The sequence below is a fragment of the Trachypithecus francoisi genome, unplaced genomic scaffold (genome assembly GCF_009764315.1).
Source record: "Trachypithecus francoisi isolate TF-2019V2 unplaced genomic scaffold, Tfra_2.0 Lachesis_group12, whole genome shotgun sequence".
NCBI lineage: Eukaryota > Metazoa > Chordata > Mammalia > Primates > Cercopithecidae > Trachypithecus > Trachypithecus francoisi.
In genome coordinates this window covers 15681029-15708840 of record NW_022681457.1, presented here as the reverse complement: position 1 = coordinate 15708840, position 27812 = coordinate 15681029, and the positions used below count along the sequence as shown (strand labels likewise).

The following is a 27812-nucleotide window of genomic DNA, read 5'->3' as shown; positions in this document are numbered from 1 at the left end:
GGTTTGAGTGTGGTGGCATAATCGCAGCTGTCTGCAGCCTCTCCCTCCTGGGCCCAGGTGATCCTCCTGCCTCAGCCTCCTGAGTAGCTGAGACCACAGGCTGCACCACCATGCCTGGCTAATTTTTTAATTATTTGTAGAGACAGGGTTTCCCTATGTTGCCCAGGTTGATTTCATTTTTTAAAATGCCAGCCACATGGGCTGGGCCCAGTTGTCCACACCTATAACACCAGTGCTTTGGGAGGCTGAGGTGGGAGGATCGTTTAAGGCTAGGAGTTTGAGACCAGCCTGGGAAACACAGCAAGATCCTAGTTCTACAAAAACTAAAAATAAAACTAGCCAGATGCTGTGGTGCGTGCCCATATTCCCAGCTACCTGGAGGCGGAGGCAGGAGAATTACTGGAGCCCAGCAGTTTGACACTGCAGGGAGCTGTGATCACGCCACTGCACTCCAGCCTGGGCAACAGAATTAGACCTCAACTCAGCCGGCTACAGTACAGCAAATTGGCTTCACAGGTCTTGATACACAGGTTGAAAAGTCCTGAGAAGGCCAGGTATGGTGGCTCACGCCTGTAATCCCAGTACTTTGGGAGGCCGAGGCAGGTGGATCACCTGAGGTCAGGAGTTCGAGACCAGCCTGGCCAACATGGGGAAACCCTGTCTCTAATAAAAATACAAAAATTAGCCATGCCTGTAATCCTAGCTACTCGGGAGGCTGAGGTAGGAGAATTGCTTGAACCCGGGAGGCGGAGATTGCAGTGAGCTGAGATCGCACCCTTGCACTCCAGCCTGGGTGACAGAGCGAGACTCTGTCTCAAAAAAAAAAACACAAACAAAAAAAGAGAAAAGCCTTGAAAATCCCTGAATTGGTGGATAGTAAACCACTTAGTGTACCCTTAGAATACTGCCCAAAGAACTCTTTCCATGGAAGTTGCTTTGTTTGTTTATTTATTTATTTTTTGAGACAGAGTCTTACTCTATTGCCCAGACCGGAGTGCAGTGGCGTGATCTTGGTTCACTGCAACCTCCGCCTCCAGGGTTCCAGCAATCCTCCTGCATCAGCCTCCCAAGTAGTTGGGATTACAGGTGTAGGCCACCATGCCCGGTTAATTTTTGTATTTTTAGTAGAGACGAGGTTTCACCACGTTGCCCAGGCTGGTCTCGAACTTCTGACCTCAAGTAATCTGCCCACCTTCGCCTCTCAAAGGGCTGGGATTACAGGCGTAAGCCATGGCGCCTGGCCTGAAGCATCCCCTGCTTTGTAAACTGTTGAGTCCCTGTACCTCTGAAGCCCCCCGTCCCCTGACCTTGGGTACCCTGTGCCCACTCTGTGCCCTGCTGGTGCTCGGGGCAACACCCACCTTTCTTCTTGTCCGGGGCCTCTCGCTCAGCAGGCCGCCCACCCCCAGAGAGGCGGAAGGAACCCTCGCGGGCGAAGCTGGTGCGGCTGGCATCGAAGGCGGCCGTGACCCCGCATTCCTTCTCCCGTCGCTGTTTTCGCTCCAGGCAGGCGGCAAAAGCACAGCCCACAGCGTGGCTCAGCCTCTCGCCCTGTGGGGAGAGGATAGGCGGGGGTTAGAGGTGCTGGGCAGTGCGGACAGGGGCCAGGGGCACTGGGTTACAGCCGCTAGGTACTGGATCGCGCTGGATGAGTCCCTGCACTTCTCTGGGCCTCAGTGCTCATCTGCATCACGAGGAAGGGCTGGAAATGATAGCTCCAAGTGAGAGAAGCCAGAAACCAATGAGCCTGTTGTGTGGCTCCACTTACCGGAAATTCCAGAGGCAAAACTAATCTATGGTGAAAAAAGTCAGAACAGGCCAGGAGTAGTGGCTCTCGCCTGTAATGCTAGCACTTTGGGAGGCTGAGGCAGGAGGTTCCCTTGAGCCCAGGAGGTCAAGGCTGCAGGGAGCTATGATCGCACCACTGCACTCCAGCTTGGGTGACAGAGCGAGATTCTGTCTCAAAAAAAGAAAGTCAGAATAGTGGTAGTTTCCTACGGGGTGGGGAATGACTGGAAAGGGTATGAAGGGATGATTGGGTGGTGGCAATGTTCTAGATATTGATGGGGTTTGGTTACGTGGGTATATGCAGTTGTCAAAATTCGTTGACTATACACTGAAGGCTTGTGCATTGCTATGGACTAAATGTGTGTGTCTCTCCCAATTCAAACACTGAAGCCCTCATTCACAATGTGCTGGTATTTGGGGGTAGGCCTTTGGGAGACAGTGAGAGTTATGTTAGATCATGAGGTGGGATCCTCATGATGGAATTAATGCCCTTATTTATTTATTTTTTTTCTGGGACAGGGTCTTACTCTGACGCTCATGCTGGAGTGCAGCGGCACAACCTCAGCTCACTGCAACCTCCACCTCCCGGCTTCAAGTGATTCCCCTGCCTCAGCCTCCCAGTAGCTGGGATTATAAGCATGCACCACCACGCCCGGCTAAGTTTTGTATTTTTAGTAGAGATGGGATTTTATGATGTTGGCGAGGCTGGACTCAAACTCCTGACCTCAAGTGATCTGTCCACCTGCGCCTCCCAAAGTGTTGAGATTACAGGCGTAAGCCACTGTGCCCGGCCAGGATTAATGCCCTTAAAAAGGAGAAAAAGAGGCCGGGCGCGGTGGCTCAAGCCTGTAATCCCAGCACTTTGGGAGGCCAAGACGGGCGCATTACGAGGTCAGGAGATCGAGACCACCCTGGCTAACACCGTGAAACCCCGTCTCTACTAAAAAATACAAAAAACTAGCCGGGCGAGGTGGCAGGCGCCTGTAGTCCCAGCTACTCAGGAGGCTGAAGCAGGAGAATGGTGTGAACCCGGGAGGCGGAGCTTGCAGTGAGCTGAGATCCAGCCACTGCGCTCCAGCCTGGGCGACAGAGCAAGACTCCGTCTCAAAAAAAAAAAAAGGAGAAAAAGACATGAGATCTCCCTTCCACCTTGCCAGGTGAAGATACAGAAAGCAGACATCCATCTGCAAACCAGGAAAAGTCCTCACCAAGAAATGAGCCATTTGACACCCTGACCTCAGGCCTCTAGAAGTGCAAGAAACAAATGTTTGTCATTTAAGCCACAGAGTCTACACTATTTGGTTACAGCAGCCTGAACTAAGACAATTATATCTTTCGCTTTGAAGAAAAAAAAAATCTGGAAACAAATACAAATTCTACTTAATGGTGTGCATGCTGAAATATGGAGCGGGAAGTAGTCCGATGCCTACAAATTTGACATACAGAAAGTATCGGATGGTCCAAGCACAGGGGCTCACAGCTGTAATCCCAGCACTTCAGGAGGCTGAGGCAGGCGAATCACTTGAGGCCAGGAGTTTGAGACCAGACTGGCCAACATGGTGGAACCCCGTCTCTACTAAAAATACAAAAATTAGCCGGGCGTGGTGGCACGCACCTGTAATCCCAGCTACTATGGAGGCTGAGGCAAGAGAATTGCTTGAACCTGGGAGGTGGAGGTTTCAGTGAGCCAAGATCGTGCCACTGTACTCCAGTCTCGCTCTGTCTCAAAAAAAAAAAAAAAGGAATGAACTACTGATCCAAGCGGCTCACGCCTGTAATCCGAGCACTTTGGGAGGCCAAGGTGAGTGGATCACTTAAGTCCAGGAGTTCCAGACAAGCCTGGGCAACATGGTGAAACCCCATTTCTACAAAAAATACAGAAAATTAGCCGGGCATGGTGGCATGTGCCTGTAGTCCCAGCTACTCAGGAAGCTGAGGTGGGAGAATCGCTTGAACCCAGGTTGCAGTGAGGTGAGATTGCACCAGTGCACGCCAGCCTGGGTGACAGAGAGAGACCTTGTCTCATTAAATTAATTAATTAAATTAAAAATATTGCCGGGTGTGAGCCACCGCGCCCAACCAATACTCCATTTTTTTTTGTTTGTTTTGAGATGGAGTCTTACTCTGTCACCCAAGCTGGAGTGCAGTGGTGCAATTCTGGCTCACTGCAACCGCCACCTCCTGGGCTCAAGTGATTCTCCTGCCTCAGCCTCCTGAGTAGCTAGGACTACAGGTGTGCACCACCACACCTGGCTAACTTTTTGTATTTCAGTGGAGATGGGGTTTTACCATGTTGTCCAGGGTGGTCTTGAATGCCTGAGCTCAGGCAATCCACCCGCCCCAGCATCCCAAAGTCCTGGGATTACAGGCATGAGCCACTGCACCCGGCCCTCACGTGAATACTCTGAATTGGGAACTGAGTATGCCCTCTTCTCCAGATGAGGAAACTGGGCACACAGAGGTGAGTGACGTGCCTGAATGTAGGAAGCTTGTCAGGGTGGGGCTGAGATGCCAGGGCATGGGAGGGATGAGTCGGTCAGCTGTGGCAATACTCACGGAGTCCTTGAGTGCCAGAAAACAGTGGCAGATCCAGCGGCGGGTGGTCCCATCACGGCAGATATAGGAGAAAGCCTTGTCCAGGTTGCGGTCAGGAGCACAAAAGGAGACCTTTTCGATGGTCTGGTCGACCAGAAGATCCTAGGAGGGGCCGGGGAGGCCAGGAGAAGAGTGTGAACTGTCTTTCAAGTATTCACTCAACATTCTCTCCGTGTCTGCTGAAATCCCGTCCTGAACAGGGTAGGGACCCAGCAGTCACTGAGACACCCTGTGCCCTGCCTGCAGAGGGCTCCCAGATCAGAGGGAAGATCAGACCTATCACGAGATGGGCAGCCCAGAGTACAGCCAGGATGTGATGAAGGAGGCCCAGGCAGAGGGGTCAGGTCCAGGACCGGGGAGGCACAGGCAGAGGGGTCAGGGCCAGCATGGCAGAAGCCAGCTTGGGGTTAGTCAGACAGGGCTTCCTGAAGCAGGTATTAACTAGGAAAAAAAGTCAAGGAACAGTATTTTGGGCTGAGGGAACTGCTTTGCAAAGGTGGTGGTCTTGTTCTGTCATTAACCCAACTCTCAGCATGTCCTGGGCACCTCCTAGGGCAGTCTCTGGGCTGGGGGCAGGGGATTCAAGGTGAGCAAACAGATACCTAGATCGTGGCCTCATAGTGCTTCCTTCTGGCTGGGCAGAGTGACAACAAACACTTAACGGCTAACATTCATTGATCTGAGCAGTTATGTACGATGTACCAGACCCTATTTAAATAATTTTTTTTCCCAGAAGAAGTCTTGCTCTGTCACCCAGGCTAGAGTGCAGTGGTGTGATCTTGGCTTACTGAAACCTCTGCCTTCTGGGTTCAAGCGATTCTCCTGTCTCAGCCTCCCAAGTAGCTGGGATTACAGGCACGCATCACCATAACTGGCTAATTTTTGTATTTTTAGTAGAGGTGGGGTTTCACCATCTTGGTCAGGCTAGTCTCGAACTCCTGACCTCAGGTGATCCACCCGCCTCGGCCTCCCAAAGTGCTGGGATTATAGGTATGAGCCACTATGCCCAGCCCACATTAAAAAATTTTTTAAAAATTATTTTGTATAGATAGAACCTTATTCCTTTTCACAGGCTGATCTTGAACTCCTGGCTTCAAGGGGCCCTCCCAGCCAGGCACCATTTCAAATAACTTGCATATGCTTTCTCACTTAATGGTAGGGTCTATGATAATCCCACCCCTCTCCCCCCTTTTTTTGAGATGGAGTTTCACTGTTGTTGCCCAGGCTGGAGTAAAATGGCATGATCTCAGCTCACTGCAACCTCCACCTCTCAGGTTCAAGCGATTCTCCTGCCTCAGCCTTCCAAGTGGCTGGGATTACAGGCTGCACCACCACATCTGGCTAATTTTTGTATTTTTAGTAGAGATGAGGTTTCACCATATTGCCAGGCTGGTCTTAAACTCCTGACCTCAGGTGATCCTCCCTCCTTGGCCTCCCAAAGTACTGGGATTACAGGCATGAGCCACTGCTCCCGGCCTATAATCCCCACAACTGAGACCCAGAGAGGTTAAATCTCATGCCCAGGGGCCCTAAGCTGGGATCCGAGCTGAGGCAGCTGCTCCAGTCTCTCTCACCCACAGCCTATGCCAGTTCCCAAATAATCACAGCATTTATTCCTGAGTTATGATGACTGAGGGAGCACGCAGCATCGTCTAGAAGGTCCCTGAGGGAGGGATGTGCAGAGGAGGTGGGAAGGCGTCCTCCGCCCTGATTCCAGCAGGGTGAGCAGACAGGCCCCCTGGCATCCACCTCCACAGGCCTCCTACCTTGGTTTTGTCATCCACCACTCGGAGCCCATCGGCTGACACCCACAGGACAGACTTCACGGACTTTCGGCCCATCTGGGGGGAGGCAAGGGGACAAAGGAGCCGGGTCAGGGTGCCTCTCCCTGTCTGACCTCGCCCCCTCCCTTGTGCCAGCCCCCTCACTCACCGCCTTCAGCTTCTTCACCGCGTCTTCACACACGTGCATTCCCCGGGACTCCTCCACCTCCACGTGGCCCAGGTACTTGGGTTGGAGGGAATGGAAGGATATGAAACAGCACAGTAATCACTCATTCTCAGTGTCCACTGAGCATCTGCCATGCAGCAGACAATATTCTAAGCACATGACGTGTATGCAATCACTTATTCTGCATCTCAACTCTACAAGGTGGAGACCCCATTCCTAGTCTAGACATGCAGATGGGGAAACTGAAGCACAGCATGTGGTAGTGATTCAAGTCTAGCTATATCCCTGGGCCCTAACCTGGCACCACGGTCCTCCGGAGAGCCACTATTTGCATCTCTGTGCGTGAGGACTGGCCCCAGGCCAGGCAAAGCTGCTCTGCCCACCCTAAAGCAGCTAAAAAGAGCCCGAGCCATTCCCCGCAATGATTGATGGGAGTTAGGGTACCTGAGCCCCAGCTCCCTCACCTGCAAGTGGGATGACCGTTGCCTCGAGTTTCCCAGGGGAAAGCTCAGTTGCACACAGCTGCAGTTTTAATAACACACCCTTTACTGACTGCCTTACTTTCCTCACTCCCAACACCATTTCCTGCACCTCCCAAATGAAGCCCTCACACTCAGAGTCCGTTTCCGGGGGAAGGGAACATAAGGTAGTAGAGGGGCTGTGACCATGGTCAGTCATCACTCAGCCAGGAAGGGGCTGAGCTCCATAGTCCATGCCATGATTCCTGCTCTCCCCCTCATAGGAATGTAAAGGTATAGGGTATGGCTAAACCAGAACGCCCTTAATGGTAGAGTGCTTTGCAAATGCTACACATGACATGATGGTTTCCAGGTGATAGTTTGCTGGTACAAGAAAACGTGTTTTGGTTGGTTGGTTGTTTTCAAGATTGGGTATCACTCTGTTGCCTTGGCTAGAGTGCAAGGGCACAATTAAGGCTCACTGTAGCCTCGACCTTCCTGGACTCAAGTGAGCCTCCCACCTCAGCCTTGCGAATAGCTGGGACTACTGGTGCGTGCCACTGTGCCTACTTTTTGTAGAGACAGGGTCTCTCTGTGTTTGCCTAGGCTGGTCTTGAATCCTCCCACCACAGCCTCCCCGTGTGCTGGAATTACAGGTGTGAGCCGCCACCACGCTTCACGCCTTTTTTTTTTTTTTCCGAGACGGAGTCTGGCTCTGTCGCCCAGGCTGGAGTGCAGTGGCTGGATCTCAGCTCACTGCAAGCTCCGCCTCCCAGGCTTATGCCATTCTCCTGCCTCAGCCTCCCGTGTAGCTGGGACTACAGGCGCCCACCACCTCACCCAGCTAGTTTTTTGTATTTTTTAGTAGAGACGGAGTTTCACCGTGTTAGCCGGGATGGTCTGGATCTCCTGACCTCGTGATCCGCCCGTCTCGGCCTCCCAAAGTGCTGGGATTACAGGCTTGAGCCACCGCGCCCGGCCTTCTGCTCTGTCGTCCAGGCTGGAGTGCACTAGTGCTATCTCGGCTCACTGCAACCTCCGCCTCCCGGGTTTAAGCAATTCTCCTGTCTCAGCCTCCCCAGTAGCTACAGGCGCCCTGCACCATGCCCGGCTAATTTTTGTTAGAGACGGCAAGATGGCACCATGCCCAGCTAAGTTTTATATTCTTAGTAGAAAAGGGGTTTCACCATATTGGTCAGGCTGGTCTCGAACTCCTCACCTCAGGTGATCTACCTGCCTCAGCCTCCCAAAGTGCTGGGATTACAGGCATGAGCCACCGCGCCCAGCCGGCCTCATGATTTTTAATACCAACTTCAAATGACTTGAGCTCGTGTCCCAGTCAGGCCGTGCATGCGCACAGCACAGCACCCCCGTCCTCGCCCCCGCCGCGCCCCGCCCACTCACCCTGACCGGGAAGCTGCACGTGCCCTTCCGCACCGCGTCCTCGTCCGCCTGCCACTGGTGTGGGCGCGACGCCTCAGGCACGTAGGCTGGCTTCCTTCGCCGCAGGCTCTGCCGTAACTTGTTCATGGTGCCCGCCCCGTCTGGTGACACAGGACAGTGATGTGGATCAAGGGCAGGGGTCAGAAGGTATGGAGCTCAACGGGGAGGGACCAGTGCTCAAGGAGCATGAGGAAAGGAGCCAACAGAAGCCAGCGCAGTGCAAGCACTGGGCACTGGGGATTCAGAACCACGTGGCTAAGGGGCCAGAGGTCTGGGGTGGGGGCATGGGGCACAGGTTTCAGGGCGTTGCAGGGCTTCTTATCCATGTGGTGGATGCTTCCTCATTCCCAGGGCCATGAGCATCCAAAGGGTGGGAAGTCAGACATAGGAGGGCATGGGGGTTGGAGGGCATAGGGGTTGGAGGGCATAGGGGTCAGGGGCCACACAGTCAGGGGTTTTAGGGGTATGAGAGTCAGGCAGTGGGGTGATCAGAGGACGGCAGAGGAGTTGGGAACTGCATGGGTCAGAGGTGCGGGAGTCAGGTGCATGGGGTGTGGGGGATGGTGGCTTGTCTCTGGAACTTCAGACGCAGCCATTCTGTGACAACCGTGTCTAGTCCCCAGGCAAGGCTTCTGGGGCCTTGCACCCACGACTGTCAGAGGCAGCGCTGTGGGTGTGTGGAGTGGGCGTGGAGGTGGCAGCCACTAGGACAGTCTTCACTGATCAGCCATCCTGACAGTCCCAGGACTGGGAGCACCAACAGCAGAGGGGGACGTGTGTGTATAAGCAAGTGTGCAATGGTATGTTCTGGAAAGCTGTCTATGAGGGGATCTGTATCTGAGCATGCAAGTAATGTCTGTGAGTGTGTTTCTGAAGGCTGTTTGGAAGAACGCATGTCTGAGAGTGGTGTATGATAGTGTGTATCTGTGAATGCTTCTGTGAGGGATGCATCCAAAAGTGTGGTTGTTGTCTGTGAGTCTGAGTCCCTGAAGGTTGTTGCTGAAGGGCATTGATGTCTGAGAGTGCTTGCGTGTGTCTGCTGTCTATATCTGAGAGTGCCGTTGTTGTCTATGAGAACTTGTGGCTCAGTGCCTGTTGCCTGTGAGGGAGGGTGTGTCTGTGTTTGAGCATGAGGCTGTCGTCTTTCAAAGGGTGTGCCCATGGCTGTTATCCATGTAGCTATGTCTCTGTGTGAAGGTGTGGCTATTATCTGTGAGTCTGTGATGATATTGCCTCTGAGAGTGCGTCTGAGGGACCCACGAGGCTGTCTGTGTCCAAGAGTGCAGCTGTTGGTGGCAAGCCTGTGTGGCTGTGGCTGTGGCTGTGGTCTTAGAGTGCGGGTGCATGGGTATTGCACAGAGGTTGTATCTGTGTGCAGTGGTGCATCCGTTAGGGTGTGTGAGAACATGAGGTTGTCTTTAGCGAGAGTGTGTTCATGAGGGTTATTTGTGAGGGTGCGACTGTTGCCTGAGAGAGTGCTGGGTGCTCTTTGTGAGACTGTGTTTGTTCATGTTTGTGCACAACCGTAGCTCCCTGTGAGAGCCTGGGCCCACGGCTGCTGTCTGTGAAAGTGTGACTGTCATCTGTAGAAATGTGAGTCTGTGTGTGTTGTCAGATTGTGCAAGAGTAGGTCTTTTTTTTTTTTTTTTGAGACGGAGTTTTGCTCTTGTTGCGAATGGAGGCTGGAGTGCAATGGTGCGATCTCGGCTCACAGCAACCTCTGCCTCCTGCGTTCAAGCAATTCCCCTGCCTCAGCCTCCCAAGTAGCTGGGATTACAGGCATGCACCACCACCCTTGGATAATCTTGTATTTTTAATAGAGACGGAGTTTCTCCATGTTGGTCCAGCTGGTCTCGAACTCCCAACCTCAGGTGATCTGCCCGCCTCAGTCTCCCGAAGTGCTGGGATTACAGGCATTGAGCCACCGCTCCCAGCCAACAGTGTGTCTCTTGAGAGTATGTATCTCAGAGTCTATATCCAGCGAGCGTCTGTGGTCACCTGTGAATCTGGGTGTTGTCTGGGGATGTGTCTGTGTGTCTATGTATGTGTATATATGTTTGTGTGTGTATTAGTGTGATGAACATCTACTTAAGCACGTGTTCGAGTGTGTCACTGCATTAGCAAGTGTGTGTGATCTGAAAGAGATCTGTGTTTGTGTGTGTGTGTCTAACTGTATGTCTACAGATCTGAGTGTCTGAGTGTGGCCCTGCACTTGAGGCTGTAAGGGTGTCAGGGTGTGGGTCTGTGCATGCGTGGGACTCTGGCAGTCGCTGAGGAAGATGCCTGAGGGGGTCCACTCATGAATGTGATTAAGCCCATGTGACAGCAGGGACAGCTCCTCTGGTCGTGCTAGGCAAGACCACATACCCATTCAGCCCTGTCGTGTCCCAGGCTGGTCACTCACCTGGCTCCGTCCTGCAGGTTTCTGGGGGCCCCGGGGCCCCACACGGGGCTGGGGGCAGGTGCCGCTCAGGCCTCCGGGGTCCGCCCTGCCCGAGTAGGGGAGGACAAGGTGAGAAGTTTGTCTGGGGTGGGGCTCAGTCCGATACCTCACCCCAACTTGGGACTTCAGTCAGCCCCCTCCATCTTGGGCTCCCTGATGACAGTCCTAGTTGTCCTAGCAGCTGTTACCAGGGAGATCAGCCACCTGGTTCCAAGGGCCCAGGAAGAAGTAGGTATGTTTGGGGGCATATGTTGGGGATGGGCTGGCCTCAGGAGAGCCTCACTGCCCAAGGGGATGCTATGAGAGTGGCCTTGCCCTCTAGATGCATGTCCAGGGCTATACACGTATGCAGCCAGCTCTATGTATCTATGTATCTACAGGTGTCCCTAGCATCCGGCAACAGCCCTACACACTTGGTTACACAGAGATGCAATCACAGCTACATACCTTAGATCGCAGATACACAGAAACAGTCACAACCCCAGAAAGCTGCCACCGTAAACATCTGGCCACATATTCATGTTCAGACACACAGTCTCTACTACAGACATCTGTCCACATACATGTAGCACATCCCAGCCCACTTAGTCCCCACCACAGACACCTGCTCACACCACGCACTGAAATCTGGTCACTTCCATCCACATTCTCAGCCACATACAAATAACGGGGTCCAGACACACCCACTAGAGCCGCACATGCACGGCCACACCCAGTGACAGCTATGTTTCCTCAGGCACCCGTCCAAGATACTGACGTCACAGGCCCACCCAGATAGAATCACACCCAGAGTTCACCACACAACACAATCGCAGCTATACACACTTGTCACATGTATCTCCACTGCTGCCCACTGACATCTGGTCACAGATGCACACGGACAGGCACACATTTGGTCCCACGGAGACCACATGCAGGCACAGCTACACGTGGACATGCAGCCTCAACCAGACCAGTCACACCAGCACACTGTTTTTGGTCACACACTGTCACATGATCACACATACCCAGTCATAGGTGCTCACATCTGGTCACAGCATCAGTCACACAGTCTACTGTGACAGCCATACTCATGGGGACAGTCCTCTATACACAACCTCTATACATGGAGGTACTGATGGCCACAGCACGCAACCACCCACAAACAACTATCCCCAAGGATGGCCACCCTCAAGACACAGCCATGGTGGTCCTGTAGGCATGGCCACAGCATCAATGTCCACATGACCCAGCCACCTATCATGGTCATAATCCCGTCACCTAGTGTCCCATACACAGCTGTACCATGTCACTCCAACACAGTGAAACATATAGCCTTTCTTCATGAAGGCACACAAGTCACACAGACAAGTATGTGGCCACACAGAATCACAGCCCCGTGTGGACAGGTGTACAAAGTCATAAGCCCCACCTATACACGTCTCACACATAGAGACAAAAGCACACAGTTTTAGTTTCCCACCTCACAAGTACACAGTCCAGCGTATGCACAGAAATGCAGTGACCAGGACGTGGCATTTAGAGTTGGGTTTACACAGAAGACACAGGTCCTGATGGAGCCATGTGCACAGTCAGGGGCCAATCTCATCACCAAATCATACATTCAAACACAGGTAGTCCAGCACATACACACAGAGACAAAAACAGGCACACAACTACAGACCCCAAACTCTCACAGATGATGACATAGACACAAACATCTAGTCACCCAGGGTCACAGACATGCAGGTCATACACAGTAATATGGAAGCCATAGTCACATAAACACCCCTACAAACATAATTTCCTGGCACCAACACTGAGACACATCCATAGCTTTAGTCACACACAAATAATCCGTTTAAATAGCCACGGTTTCAGACACCTAGTCAAATACATAACCCAAATCACACATACAAGGCTAGAAATACACATAATCACTCATTATCACACACACAGCCAGATACAGTCATTGATATTAATACAACCCCAGTCACACACTCAGACATGGTTCTGCATACGCAACCACTGTCATACACAATACTGTCACACAACCCCAGGCACATAGACACAATGTGACTTCAGATACAATGGCAGTCACACAGGCAGAGTTGCACAGACAGGTGTGTGTCACTCATGTATATAAAATCAGGTAGAGACACAACTATAAACATTGTCAGTCATTGGGAGGGTCACACATGCACATGGAGCCATAGACAACTCCACTCACACAGTCACAACTCCACCCACATCCTGTCAGTCACACGCATGCCCACCCTCAGACTCAACACATACTGTCACATACCCAGTTATAGTTACCGAGGCATACAAACACAGGGTCACAAAAGACATAATCACAGACAACCACAGTCACAACCATGCACACCTCCAAACACAGTCAGACTAAAAAGTACAGGATTTTGCATAGTAAGCAGCTGTCACATACACACAAATACTAGGGTCACACACAAACACAATCATAGACACCAGCACAAGCACACACACAGGATTCCTCAGTCACCAGCTGCAGCGTACGCGTGCACACACACACATACACAGCCACAGCCACACAAACACAGGGCACACTCCTAGCCACCTCCCCATTGCTTGCTTCCCCCCTTCCCCCAGGTACCACACACAAAGCCGCTGTCACCGTCACCGCAGACGCTGCAGACAGACAGGGCTGCACCCGGTCCCTGGGGAGCCGCCCCCAGCCCAGCCTGTATGCTGGAGCCTGAGGGGCCCGGTCCAGGAGGGGGAGGCGGTGCATTGTCTGCGGGTGGGGCCACTCTTGGACAGCTGGGCAGCCCTGGGGACAAAGGGGGTGGCCTAGGGGTTCTGTGCCCTGGGACCCTTGACCAAGCCGGGGGGTGGAGGGATTGGGGGTTGCCTGAAATTATCCTTATTTTATTCAGGCTGGGGTGGGGTGGAGTCCCAGGCACGGGACCTTGTTTTGAGAAGGGGCTGTGCCTGGGACACCGCCCAAGGATTGGGGGGATGCTGTGCCCAGGGTGCCTCTGAGGCCTGGGGGCAGGCTGTGCTTGGGGTGCCCCCACGCCTTGGCGTGGTGGGAAAGCTGTACCCAGTGACCCCATCCTTGAGACCGTGCCTAGGGAGTTGTTGTGCTGAGACCCCCTTAGGCAGGGAAAGGTAGGGATTGTGTCTGCAATCACCTCCTGGAGGCCTTGGTTTGATACGGGGGCTGTATCCCCGACCCCATCTCCATCCCCATCTAGTTCTAGGAGTTGTACCTAGAATCTCTGTACCCCTGTCCTTGATTTTGTGGGGGGTCTGTGTCCAGGATCCCTATTTCCAGAGCCTTGGCAAGAGATGGCCCAGGGGTCTGTCCTGGGCTTTGGCTTATTGGGCCTGTTCCTGGACCCCCACCCAGGACCACCCTCTCCAGCCTTGGCACCCTCTCTCCATCCGGGCGCCGCGGCCGCCTCCCACCCTCCGCCACATCAGCAGCGGCGCCGCCCCCGACCCGAGCCCCCCTCTCCCGCCCTTCTCACGCTAGCCGCCGCGCTGCGGGACATCCAGGGCCCGGGCGCCCCCGCCTCCCGCGGCCCTAGCTGGGCCCGGCTCCCCGACTGCTGCTGCTGCTGCTGCTGCGGTGGCGGCGGCGGCAGCTCGGTCTGACGCGGGCCAGGGCCCGGGGCCGGGGGATGGTGCGGGATGCACGCGCGCGAGCCTGCTCGGCTCCCGAGAGGATTCCGTTCCGGGGGCGGGGGAGCGTCCCTCGGCCTCGGCTCCCCGCCCCGGCCCCGCCCATTGGCCCGCCGCCTGCCGTATATGCAGAAAGGCCCCGCCCTGCCCCGGCGCCTTGCCGGCCCTGCCCCGCCCCTTGGCCTGCAGGCCCCGCCCCCACGCAGACACCACCCCGCCTTCCCCGGCGCGGCCACCGCCCCGCCACGCCCATTGGCCAGTCCCGGGCTGAGCATGCCAATGAACATCGCCGAGTCGTTCCCCCGGTCCATCCTGGCCTGGACTCCCTTCCCCTCCGTGACCCCTGACCTCAGATCCCCTCCAGCTCCGCGTCCGAAAGAGTTGCTTCTGGAGGCGCCTTGCCGCCCCACACCCCCAAATCTTCCCGCTAACCCCATGGTTCCCCAGCCCGGCGGAGGCGGGCAGAAGCGGTGATGAGGCACTTTTTGCGAGCAAGGGGAGGCCGGGTGTGAACAGACCAAGGCGTCCTGGTGCGCGACCGGTTCGGCTTTGGGAACGGGGGCGCCAGGCTGGGACCAGGGCGTGGTTCTGGCCGCTGCGGCGCCCCCGCCGCCCCCTACGCCAATCCTGTGGATTTGGCAAAGCAGCTGGCAGTGACATTAGAGCCCATTAGTAAAGGCGAGGTTGCCGGGAGCGAGGGGAGGGAGCCTTCAGCCAAGAGGCACTGTGTGTGGGGGAGGCCTCAGCTGCCACAGCCCTTAGAGCAGGTGGTCAGCACGTGGGGGGGTGGGGAAGGCGAGAAGGAGGTTCCCGGCAACAGATGGCACAGGCAGGGCTGGGGCTTTCAGACAAGGGGGTGGGGGGGCGCTGGCCATCTGCACCTGGAGGCCGCTGGCGAGCTCCTCCCCCTCTCCCCGGAACCCTAGCGCAGAGAAAAGAGATGGGGGAAGGGGAGGGTTGCTTTTATTCCGATTGAAGGTTCAGCTCCCCCCTCCCCCCGCACCCCTACCTCTCCAACACACTGAGAGTCTGGAACCCGGGAGAAGGCAGCTGTTGGAGGAGCGAGGGAGGCAGAGGTGAGGACTGCCTCCAGGACCATCATCTCGCCTTCCACGGGAGACTTGAGGCAGAGGTGAGGGCTCCCCCTGATGAGTCCGGATCTGAAAACGGCATGCAGGGGCCCAAGGCTCCCTCAAATGTTGGCACAGATAAGTTAACTGCTTCCCTGGCTTAGAGTTCCCGGATGCCCACTTTGGAGTGGGGAGGTGCAGGATCTAGGGCATGAAGTTGGGAGTTCCCCAGCCCCAGGAATCCTCAGCTCCTGGGCCAAGGAGGAGAGCCAGGCAAGACTGGGAAGCCCAGGGGGCTCCCCTGACCCAGGGCAGACGGGAAGGGCTAAGAGGCACTACAGCAGGGTATGGCCTGCTTTGGGGACTGAATCCCCCACGGAGGCTGTCATGAGGGATCCGCCCAGGAGTCTCCTTTGGTAGGGAGGCTGCCGGCAGTGGCTGCGTCTGTCTGGCGACTGGCCCAGTAGCGGTGGTAGGTGTCCTGGAAGAGGTCCCTGCAGGCGATGTGGGCTTGGAGGCGGGCACAGGCCAGGAAAGCCCCTGCCAGCTTGCGGTGCAGAGCATAGGTCTCCTCGGGTGGGGGGCGCAGCCGGTGCCGCAGTAGCACCGGGATGAGGTCCTGGATGCGGCGGGCAGTTTCCCCCGACCCAAAGTCATAAAGGCCCTCGGTGGCGAAGGGCTCCCCCAGGATCATCACTGCCTCCACGTGGGCGTCAGAGAATGCCTGGGGGTGGGGTGGGGGGGACAGCAAAGGCAGCAGTGTGGACATAGAGCCCTCTGCATAACCCAGAAGCAACATGTAGCCTCCACTCCTTCCAGTCTCCACCATCAACACAAGCCTGGACACCCCCAAGAGTGAGCAGCTTCCGCTCCTTCCAGAACCTGGACTAGACAAGCAGCTCCCTATTCCCTGAGTAAGCACCCCTTGCTTCCCCGCAGAGCCTCCAGCAGACAAGTAGCCCTCTACTCTCTCTACAATAGAGAAGCGGCCCCCGCCCCTCCTGAACAGATCCACAGTGCCCATGTTCCCAGGGTTCCTGAGGAGTCAGGCAGCCGCCTCCCCTCACTCCTCCCACTCCTCCCCAAAGCCCCCAGCATGAATAAGCATCCATCCTAGAGTCCCCCACTCCCCGGGTATAGACACAGAGCCTCCATTCTCCCTAGTAGAGACAAGCCCCTCCTAAAGCCCCCAGTCCCCAGGTATAGACATGTTCCATACCCCACTTGAGTTCCTCAGTGGAGATAAGCAGCCCCCCACTGTACCCCACCAATAGACACCCGTCCCTTTCTCCTGCAGTGTCTCCCCACCTTGGTTTCAAAGCCTGTGAGGAATTTGAGGTCCCTGGACTTCTGTAGGACACGGTCTCTGTCTCCGTCAGCTGCAGCCTTCACCACCTGGGGAGACGGGTGGGAGTTAGAGGGAGAAAGGCCGGGGCTCAAGGGGGCTCTGAAGAAGAGGAGCTGGAAGCCTGGGCCTCCCGTGTACCCACCTCCATTCTCATCTGCCTGGGCCCTCCCTCACCTGGAAGCTTCCTGCTCCCCACTCTGCCGGTCTGTGACTCCCTTAAAGACTGTTCCAGAGCCTGGAGTGGAGGTGGGCAGGGATCCTGCCCACCTAGCTGGCAATGTGGGGCCTGCCTGGGAACTGCCACAGTGAAACAGTGCAAGGAACAAGTGTCAGGGCTGCTGGTGGGTCCAAACACTCAACTGGACGGGTGTGAGCGTGACCCAGAACTGCATCCAAAGTTGCCAGGGGCCACCTCTCTGTCTCCCGCACTGGACTTTAAGCCCTATGAGAGCAAGGATCCCAGTTGGGTGTAGTCGCATGGGGCACAGGGTCTGGTGCTCAGGAGGCCCTGGGTGAACCTTGCTTTAGCAAATGAGTGTGTGGAGCTGAGCAGCTCTCCAGCCATAAGCTCATACACACAGGGCAGGAGTTGTGGGCATGGACAGACACCCAGCTGGGGCCAGCTGGCTAGGGCTCCATCCCAGCTCTGCCACCTGCCGGCCTGTTGGGCCTCCACTTTCTCATCTGTGAAGTGGGGATGCTAAAAGTGCCTTCCTCATGGGGCTGTTGGGAGGATAAAGAAGGTGATGCCCGTGGCATGCCTGGCGCTGTGTCTCATGCAGGAAGCACCGAAAATATTATAATCTACCATTATTAAGAGGTGGGCACGTGGGTCCCAATTTCACAGAAGGGGAAGCAGACCCGGAGTAGGGACTGGAACCTGGGTCACACCCCTCACCACTGGGTTGCCCGTTTTTGTGAGGAGAGGGGTTCGGGATTAATTCCATTCCCTCTCTGCTCCCCCTGTCCGAGCCTGTCTGGCCATCTGTCAGGCCTGTGGTCCTCAGAAGCCGGTGTGATGGGGCTTTTATAAACTGGCAAAGGCTGAAGGCCTGCGTAGGAGGGGAGGGTGTCAGTGGGGAGCAAAATGTCCCAGCTACCCGAAGGGCCTCGGCTTTGTGCCTCAGTGGCCTGCAGACAGGGCCCCAACGGGCCTCTGTGTAAGGGGTTATCACCTCCTCTTCCTGTTCCCATCTCAGAGGTGGCCCCACCAGTCCCCAGGCCAAATCCCTGGACACCTCCATTGCTGACTTCCAGCCTGTCTGCTCCCATGGATTACCAGCTGGGCATCTCCCAGCCACCCCTCTGCCCCTCTCCACAGCTGCCCTGGGCTCCCAGCCCCCAGGTTTAGAGACCACTTCTTATTCAGAGGGAGTTTTCAAATTCTAACTGCATCCTTTCCCTGCTCAAATCTTTTTCCACGGCTCTGCAGGGCACCTGGATACAGTACGAGCTGCAGAGCGCGGCCTCCAAAATCCACAGTGATTTGCTGCAGCCTCGTCACTGGCTCCTGTGCTGCTCCCCCACCTGCCCTCCCAGTCAGAATGGGAGCTTCCTTTGGGTGCTCTGGGGCCTTACTACAAGTGTGGTCCCCATACGGGTAGCCTTGGCATCACGTGGGTGCGTGTCAGAACACAGCATCTTATGCCCGCCTCCAGACCAGAATCTGCACCTGCACAGGATCGCCAGGCTTCACATGCACATCCAAGTCTGAGAAGTACTGCTCTAATGGGAATATCACTTATCACTGCCTGGCCTTGGCACATGTTGTCTATCTGGAATACCCTCCGAGCCTTTTCCCAATTGGCCCCCCTCATCCCTCAGGTCTCGACGCTGACAATCCCTCCTCCAGGAAGCCCTCCCTGGCTCCCCAGGCTGGGTCAGGCTCCTCCTCTGGGTTCACGGTCCCCTGTGCTTCCCCCATCCCAGCCCTATCCACGTTGGGTCCTCACTGTCCCCTCACTGGACTATGAGTTCTGTGAGGAGGGGCCTAGGCTGGGCTCAGGTCACTGCTGTGTCTCCAGCTTTGCCTAGAATACAGCTGGGCACAGAGAGGGGTCAGAAAACATTTAGATTGGCTGGGCAGGGGGGCTCATGCCTGTAATCCCAACACTGTGGGAGGCCAAGGCAGGAGGATCACCTGAGGTCAGGAGTTCGAGACTAGCCTGGGCAACATGGTGAAAACCCATCTCTACTAAAAATACAAAAATTAGCCGGGCGTGGTGGCACGTGCCTGTAATCCCAGCTACTCGAGAAGCTGAGGCAGGAGAATCGCTTGAACACAGGAGGTGGAGGTTGTGGTGAGCCAAGATCACGCCAATGCACTCCAGCCTGGGTGACAGAGCAAGACTCTGTCTCAATTAAAAAAAAGAAAAAAAAGGCCGGGCGTGGTGGCTCAAGCCTGTAATCCCAGCACTCTGGGAGGCCGAGGCGGGCGGATCACAAGGTCAGGAAATCGAGACCATCCTGGCTAACACAGTGAAACCCCGTCTCTACTAAAAAATACAAAAAATTAGCCGGGCGTGGTGGTGGGCACCTGTAGTCCCAGCTACTCCGGAGGCTGAGGCAGGAGAATGGCGTGAACCCAGGAGGCGGAGCTTGCAGTGAGCCGAGATTGCGCCACTGCACTCCAGCCTGGGCGACAGAGCAAGATTCTGTCTCAAAAAAAAAAAAAAAGAAAAAAGAAAAGAAAAGAAAACGTTTAGATTGATGGCTATATGATTAGAGGACCCAGGGCAAATGTCTAATCTCAACAATTAATGAAATGGTGTTCTCTGCAGCCTCCAAGACAAACTGACCCCAGTGGGTGGGAGAGACGAGCAAAGTACATGAGGAAGCACCTCCTGTAGACAGAGTTGCCCCCAGGGACACACACCTGGGCTGGACACCAGGGCCCCTGCACAGCGTGGGGTCTGGAGAGGTGACAAGATGGTCACTGTGGGCCTTTCTCTTAAGAGGGAGCTGGGCAGTGGTTGGAAGCTTGGACTCTGGACCTGGACTACCTGAGTTTGAATCCCAAGTCTGCTGTGATCTTGGGCAGGTGACTTAACCTCTCTAGGACCCAGTTACTTCATCTGTAAAATGGGCCTAAAAATGGTCCTTACCGCATTGTGTTGCTGTGTGGTTTAAATTGGTTACGTAAGCACTAAAGATGGAGCCTGACATATTAAGTGCTTGGTGTGTGCTAGTTGCTACGAGTATTACTATTATTTATTATTTCTTAATTCCAGAAACTGCATTTCTCCTTTTTACTCCTCTGCCTCAGTATATGGCCTGAGCCTCAGCCTTTCAGAGGCTCTGGGGTCTGGGGGAGACTCACCTCGATGTAATGGTCTGTGAACTCTGTCCCAAACTCCCGGCTTGCACCAAAGTCCAGCAGGGTCACCTGGAAGCAAGGAATGGTGAAAGGAATGCTGGGATCCCAGTCACACCCCCACTGTCTATTGGGGCAGCCAGGATCTGTCTTCCTCCCCATGACCCTGCCTGCTCCTGCCAGAGCCCCTGCCTGGCTGCCTGACTGGGCTCCTGGCCTCATCTCCACATTTCCAACCCACCCCTAGAAGGTAGCTGAAGGCTTTTATTTTTTTAGTTCTAATTGTTTATGCAATAACAAATTTTAGACCCAGAAAAAAAATCGAGAGCATAATAAAATATACAGAAAAGTAAAATGAATACCCACAAATCCCACCACCCAGCACCTAGCCTAAAATATAAAATACTCCCCATCCGTCCGGGCGCGGTGGCTCACGCCTGTAATCCCAGCACTTTGGGAGGCCGAGGTGGGTGGATTATGAAGTCAGGAAGTTCAAGACCAGCCTGGCTAACATGGTGAAACCCTGTCTCTATTAAAAATATAAAAATTAGCCGGGTGTGGTGGTGCGTGCCTGTAATCCCAGCTACTCGAGAGGCTGCGGCAGGAGAATCACTTGAACCTGGGAGGTGGAGGTAGCGGTGAGCCCAGATTGCACCACTGCATTCCAGCCTGGGTGACAGAGTGAGACCCCGTCTCAAAAAAAAAAAAACAAACTCCCCATCCACATGGAGCCTCCTGTGTATCCTGCCCTGATCACACCTGCCCTGATCACACCTCCCCCAGGTCCCCAGGGTCACCACTTTCCTGCAATCATTATTATTTCCTGAAATTCTCATTTATGCATTTCTGTATTTTCTATGTATGTGTACAGCCGTGAACAATCTACAGTAATGGTGTGCATATTTTCAAACTTCACCAAAGTGGTATTTACTATTGTTCTCCTGCAACTTGTGCTTTTTGCCCAGCATGGTTTTGCGATTTATCCTTGTTGCCATGTGTCACTCCAGCTCAGTCACTCATTTCACATTGCTGTAAGGACTTCGTTGTGTTAATCTATCACAGTACATTTATCTGGCTGAGGAATACTGTGGCTGTTTCTGAATTTTTTCCTTCTTTTTAATATGTTTATTAGTTATACACTCTGTTTCTGATTTTTTTTTTTTTTTTTTTTTTTTTTTGAGACATGGTGTTGATCTGTTGCCCAGGCTGGAATGCAGTGGCACAACCATGGCTCACTACAGCCTCAAACTCTCACGCTCAAGTGATCCTCCCGCCTCAGCCTCCTGGGTAGCTGGGACTGCAGGTGCACCCCACAACGCCTGGCTAAGTTTGCAAAATTTTTTTTTTTGAGACGGAGTCTTGCTCTGTCACCCAGGCTGGAGTGCAGTGGCCGGATCTCAGCTCACTGCAAGCTCCGCCTCCTGGGTTCACGCCATTCTCCTGCCTCAGCCTCCCGAGTAGCTGGGACTACAGGTGCCGCCACCTCGCCCGGCTAGTTTTTTTTTTTGTATTTTTAGTAGAGACGGGGTTTCACCATGTTAGCCAGGATGGTCTCGATCTCCTGACCTCGTGATCCGCCCGTCTCGGCCTCCCAAAGTGCTGGGATTACAGGCTTGAGCCACTGCGCCCGGCCGGTTTGCAAAATTTTTTGTAGAGATAGGGTTTCACTATGTTGCCCAGACTGGTCTCGAACTACTGGGCTCCAGTGATCCTCCCACCTCAGCCTCCCAAAGTGCAGAGATTACATTAGTGAGTCATCTCACCTGGTCTGTTTCTAATTTTTGTGCTCAATGAACACATGAAAGAATGTTTCTAGGGCAGTAGTTTAAACAACTAACCACAACCCACAGTAAGAAATTGTTTCTACTGGTGACTGGGCGCGTTGGCTCACACCTGTAATCCCAGCACTTTGGGAGGCCAAGGGGGGCGGATCACCTGAGGTCAGGAGTTCAAGATCACCCTGGCCAACATGGTGAAACCCCACCTCTACTAAAAATACAAAATTAGCGGGTGTGGTGGTGCACACCTGCAGTCCTAGCTAGTTGGGAGGCTGAGGTGGGAGAATCGCTTGAACCTGGGAGGTGGAGGTTGCAGTGAGTTGAGATTGTGCCATTGCATTCCAGGCTCCATTGGCAACAGGAGCAAAACTCTATCTCAAAATAAATAAATAAATAAATAAAAAAATATATATATATGAGTATATGTGTGCATATATATGTGTGTGTGTGTGTATATAGTTTCTACTGGGCGTTCATGCAGATGCACAAATAAATGTCAAAAAGTGTCCCAAGTCCGGGCACAGTGGTTCATGCCTGTAATCCCAGCACTTTGGGAGTCCGAGGCAGGCGGATCACCTGAGGTCAGGAGTTCGAGACCAGTCTCGCCAACATGGTGAAACCCCGTCTCTACTAAAAATACAAAAATTAGCCAGGTGTGGAGACACGTGCCTGTCATCCTAGCTACTTGGGAGGCTGAGGCAGGAGAATTGCTTGAACCTGGGACGTGGAGGTTGCAGTGAGCCGAGATCACACCATTGCACTCCAGCCTAGGTGACAAGAGCGAGACTCTGTCTCAAAAAAAAAAGTGTCCCAAAATAATATGGATCCCTCCCATCTGTGACATACTGACATCATCTATTTCATTAAAAAAAAAAGTGCTGGTGGATCATGAGGTCAGGAGTTCAAGACTAGCATGGCCAAGATGGTGAAACCTCATCTCTACTAGAAATACAAAAAATTAGCTAGGCGTGGTGGCAGGCACCTGTAATCCCAGCTACTTGGGAGGCTGAGGTGGGAGAATCGCTTGAACCTGGGAGGTGGAGGTTGCAGTGAGCTGAGATCGCGCCATTGCACTCCAGCATGGGCAACAAGAGCAAAACTCTGTCTCAAAAAAAAAAAAAAAAAAAAAAAGTGCTGTTGAAAACCAATAAATTGATGTCAGGACTCCTATCACTTGGAGTTGGGTAAACATATCTCTGGGGTATGAGCCTAGGAGGGGACACGGTGTATGCACATTGTGGAGAAAGAAGGGGCAAAGGCCTGGGGCTGGAGACTCAGTGGAGCCACAAGATGCTCGGCAAAGCGTTCAGACTTGATTCTGAGGGGGCTGTGAAGCTGTGGGAGGGATATCTTGACCAGATTTGTGCTTTAGAAACACCCCTCTGGGGACAAAATGGGGATAGACCACTTTCGAAAACCAGTTGGCAACCCTTGATAAAGGTAATGATGTATCCACCAACACTCAAGCCTGTAGGTCCAAACCTTCCCTCCAGGTCTTTGTATGCCCCCTGCCCTCTGCTGGGAACAGTCTGCTCTCTGGATGGTTGTCTCCTTTTCCCCTGTCTCGTCTCAACTTTTTTTTTTTTTTTAAATAGAGTTGGGGGTCTCCCTTTGTTGCCCAGGCTGGTTTTAAATTCCTGGCCTCAAGGGATCCTCCTGCCTCAGCCTCCCAAAGTGCTGGAATTACAGGCATGAGCCACCATGCTCAGCTCTGGTCTCAGCATTTTTTTTTTTTTTTTGTGAGACAGTCTCGCTCTGTCACCCAGGTTGGAGTGCAGTGGCACGATCTTGGCTCACTGCAGCCTCGGCCTCCTGGGCGCAAGCATTCCTCCCACCTCAGCCTCCCAGTGGTCCCAGCTTTCATGGCACTTGCTTTAAGAAGCCTCCCTTAATCCCTGCTCACCCCACAGTGAGTCAGGCACGTTCCCTGGGATCCTATACCTTGCTGTGCCTCCCCCAACTCCAGCCCCCACCCCTCTGCCTGTGCCTCCCCCATCCAGGTCCTGACCCATCTGGCCTGTGCTCCTCATTGTGGTTTGTACGAACCACTCTAGCTCATCACTGTGTGGTGCCAGGCCCCCCCCCACCCCGCACTGGACTGGGCATTCTGAGAAGGCAAGGGTCAGGGATGTCTTTTTATTGCTATCAAGAGGCAGGGGCAGGTGATGGTGTGTTCTGTATGGATGATGAGTGTGGTAGTGATGGCTGACTGCCTTCCAAAAGCTGTACTTCCCCTCTGTGCTGTCACATTGCCACCGGGAACCACTGCGTAGCCAGGGACTCCATTTTCTAGCATGCCGTGCACCTAGGCAGGCCATGTGACTAGCTCTCACTGATGGAATGGCAACGGAAGTGGTATGTCCATTGCCCTAGGATGAGCTTAGTGTATTCAGCCTGGGCATTACTTTTTCCACTTCTGGCCAAAGCAGTAAGGCAGGGGGCTACCCTCTGAATCTCTTACCCTTTCCTTGGGAAGCAGAGCATTGCCAGGCTCCAGGGATGGCAAAACCACAAAAGGGAAGGAGCCAGGTCCCTGAATCGCCACTTGGAAAAGGGCCACCCCTGCCTCTTGTGGGGGTAATCAACTGCTATCATGTTGAGCTACCGAAATATCAAGGAATATTCGTTACAACAGCAAATGTACCCTGACACACATCACTAGGAACCAACCTGGTGGCTGGAGGCGTCATACAGGAAGTTGGCCCAGTTGGGGTCTGTCTGCATGAATCGGAACTCAAACAGCTCCCGCAGACACAGCGTCAGGAGCTGGAAGCAAATCTGGGGTGGGGAGGAGTAGCAGGCATCTTAATGTGATCTCCCCTGTGGCACCCTCGCTGGCCTGGAGAGGGACCATGAGCCTGGCCCACCCGCCGTGGGGCCATGCCCTTCCCACTGTGCTAGCAGATGGCATACCTGGTTCCGCAGGTCCTGGCTCAGGCCCTGGCACTGGTCCAGGGGGACTCCTCCGGCCAGCTCCATGCCCAGCACCCGTGTCGTGCACAGCTCCTTAACCACAGCTGGCACCCGGAAGAAGGGGTCATTTGCCAGCAGCTGCCTGGGGCAGGAGGGAAGGGAGGAAGGGAACTTCGTGCTTCAGGCTTGTGACCCAGCTCGAGGCCTCCTTCTTGTGCTCTCAGAAGTCCTCCATGAACTGTAGGTGCCATGCCCTCCCTCCTGCCCATCTCTTGCTGCTGTCTGCCCTGGGTGATGACCAACACCTGGCTGGACTGAGATTTAACAAGTATCTCCAAGGTGCCTAGTCTGCACCTGTCCCTAAACTGGGTGCTGTTGGAAACTCAGTTACCACTTCCCTGCCCGAAACCCTTCTATGACTTCTGATTGCCCCAGAAGGATGAGTTCAGGTGTATTTCAGCCTTTGCATTACTTTTTTTCATTAATTTATTAATTCATTCATCCCAAAATAGCCACTGGTATCAAAATCTGTGAAGTCTATAGTGATACCCATGGGTCACTCCTTGCAATCACTACTCTGAACACAGGTAAATAACAGGAAAGCATCCTCTGTGTCCGTCCCTGTGCTAAATGATGCTGGGGACAGAGCAGTGAATGAACCAGTCCCTGGACCTGGCCCCCAACCCCGAGACTCTCACAAACAGACGGATTATAGATTGAGGTAAGTGTGTTAGCCGGGTGCGGTGGCTTACACCTGTAATCCCAGCAGTTTCAGACACCTAGGTGGGAAAATCGCTTGAGCCCAGGATTCAAGATCAGCCTGGGCAACATGGTGAAACCACGTCTTTACGAAAAACTACAAAAATCAGCTGGGCACGGTGGCTTGCACTTGTGGTCCCAGCTACTCAGGAGACTGAGGCAGGAGAATCACTTGAGCCTGGAAGGTCGAGGCTGGAGTGAGCTGTGATCTCACTGGAAAACAGAGCGAGACTCTGTCTCAAAAGAAATAAAAGAAGTATGTCCATGTAAGATTTGGGAGGCAGAGAATATGAGAGAGGCCTCTGGTTGACGACCCATGGGATGGCTGGAGGAAAGTGAGGGGGAACAGGAGGATGGTGTGGGGTTTTACCCTAAGGGCACCGGGGAATCCTGTGGGGACAGGGGGTCTCTGGCCCATCACCCCACTTCACAGTCTTTTCCTCAAGCTCCCCTCCTTTGGGGTTTGTATTTTTGTCCTTGTTGATGAAAATCTCTGAACTGCTCCTCATGAACCAGACACGTGCTGTGCATTTAATCGGCACACTCCCCTTTCATCCTCACTCCACAGTGAGTGGATGCTCTCTGGAGACTACTGTACAGATTGTATGGATGCAGGCCATGCAACCCAGTAAGAGCTGACCCAGGATTTCATTCCACATCTGAGTCTAGAGTATGTGCTTCTAACCACTGCCTTCTACTGATCTTTCACTCTCTGTCTACGGAGCTTGGCATGTTTTAGGCTGTCAATAAATGTGTGAGCCACACTGTGGAGGATCCCACTGAGGTGCCATTAATTGCTACACATCAGGATGTCGCCCAGATATAACCACATTATTCCACATAGCCACGGTTCATGCATTTTCACTGCTATGAAATATTCCACAGATGAATATAGCATTGCTTCTTTGTCCACCCTGCTGGATAAACTTGATGGATATGGATTGTTTCCAGTTTGGGGCTGTTGCAGACAGAGCTGCTGTGAGCATTCTAGAATAGTCTGATGGTGTATACTGGCATAAGGGTCCCTGGAGTGTTCAGCAGGGAGGGCAATCGTTGGCTTGCAGAGTTCGTGAATATAAGGGCTTATGTGATGATGCCAACCTATTCTCAAAATGCTTCTACCACCTTCTCCCCCAACCTGCGGTGCAGAAGGGATGCTGTGGAGCCCACTCTCTCCACCTCCCAGTGCTATGGGCTCCTTGGTCTCCGTCAGTCCAGTGGAGGTAAGAGTGTGTCATTGCGTAATTAAGTGCCTGTGTCGGACCACAGGGGATATATGTGGTCCATCTCACAGAGAAGAAGACTGCCGCTTGGGAAGTGACCTGCCCAAGCTCACAGAGGACAAAGGGAGTAAGCGAAGTGATGGATGAGTGGACGGATGGATGAACAATGATTGAAAGAGAGAGTCTGCCCCACCCCACAGCTCCAGCTGCCAGAAGCTGAGGGGGCAGCTACTTCCCAACCAGCCTGGGAGGGAAGGAAGGAGGGAAGCCCAGGGGACTCAGCTCACCTGAAATTCTGGGCACAAGCTGCCTCACGACGGTAGTCACACTCCCAAGCCAGCTCCTGCTGCAAGGCCTGCAGGCTCTGCTCGGCAAATAGGCCTGCGGGGGAGGCGTGTCAGCCAGGGAAGGGCCCGGGGTGCACCCAGTGGTGGATGCCTTCTCCTGCCAACCCTCCCTCTCCTGCCTCCCGCACCGTCCCTCGCAGCTCCTGCTCCAGACCTGTAACCCACATCTGTCCCTCTCCTGTCTCCTGCACAGCTCCTGCTCCAGGCCTCTGACCTGCATCGTATCATCTGTCTACACATTTCCCTCGTCCTTCACAGCACCGCGGGGTTCCCGGGGTCTTCTGAAGCCTTTCCTGGGCTCTGTCTCTTGCGTGTGCCTGCACCCCAGTCCCTGGCAGCTCTTTCAGAGTCATGCTCGCCCCATTCTGTCTCCTTTTCATACTCACCCTCACGTTGCTCACTGCCTTTGAATCTCACTTCTGGGCCTGGCTTTCCCTGTCCCTCTCCGTCTCTTACACAAACACAACCCGCCCTCCTTTCTTCAGGCACCTCCTCACGTGCCATCCCCAGGACTGTCCTTTTCTGCTCTGCCGCACCTACAATCCCGCTCGCTGCATGCACACCCTCTGCGAGTCTGCTGCTGGATCTTGGCCCTGGGCTCCCGTCTCTCTGAGGCTCTGTTAAAATCCGTGAGGCTTTTCTCACACCTGCTTATGTTCCCTGGGCTCTCCCTGCCTTGGTGTCCTTTCTGTCTCTCACACCCCCGCTCACGACGCCAGCACACCCTGCCCATGCTCTC

General features: G+C 54.1%; 2 protein-coding genes across 9 annotated transcripts in view; both read right to left on the bottom strand.

Moving 5' to 3' along the window:
- Nucleotides 1-15454, bottom strand: part of NUMBL (NUMB like endocytic adaptor protein) — a 25252-nt gene extending 9798 nt beyond the window's left edge. For 2 of the 3 annotated variants that reach the window (XM_033224925.1, XM_033224924.1), the window contains exons 1-7: nt 14169-14433; nt 10639-10723; nt 8196-8335; nt 6316-6390; nt 6150-6224; nt 4345-4485; nt 1362-1551 (exon numbers count right to left, since the gene is read on the bottom strand). In XM_033224925.1, coding sequence (XP_033080816.1) covers nt 1362-1551; nt 4345-4485; nt 6150-6224; nt 6316-6390; nt 8196-8335; nt 10639-10723; nt 14169-14192 — 730 coding nt within the window. In that variant the 5' untranslated portion in view covers nt 14193-14433. Of the gene's footprint in view, nt 1-1361; nt 1552-4344; nt 4486-6149; nt 6225-6315; nt 6391-8195; nt 8336-10638; nt 10724-14168; nt 14434-15331 lie in introns of those variants that run through there. The other variant, XM_033224923.1, reaches the window with a different exon arrangement.
- Nucleotides 15269-27812, bottom strand: part of COQ8B (coenzyme Q8B) — a 27653-nt gene continuing 15109 nt past the window's right edge. For all 6 annotated transcript variants that reach the window (XM_033224916.1, XM_033224922.1, XM_033224917.1 and 3 more), the window contains exons 10-15: nt 27014-27107; nt 24745-24886; nt 24502-24609; nt 20060-20125; nt 16701-16787; nt 15269-16116 (exon numbers count right to left, since the gene is read on the bottom strand). In XM_033224916.1, the coding sequence (XP_033080807.1) occupies nt 15778-16116; nt 16701-16787; nt 20060-20125; nt 24502-24609; nt 24745-24886; nt 27014-27107 (836 nt within the window). In that variant the 3' untranslated portion in view covers nt 15269-15777. The remainder of the gene's footprint in view (nt 16117-16700; nt 16788-20059; nt 20126-24501; nt 24610-24744; nt 24887-27013; nt 27108-27812) is intronic.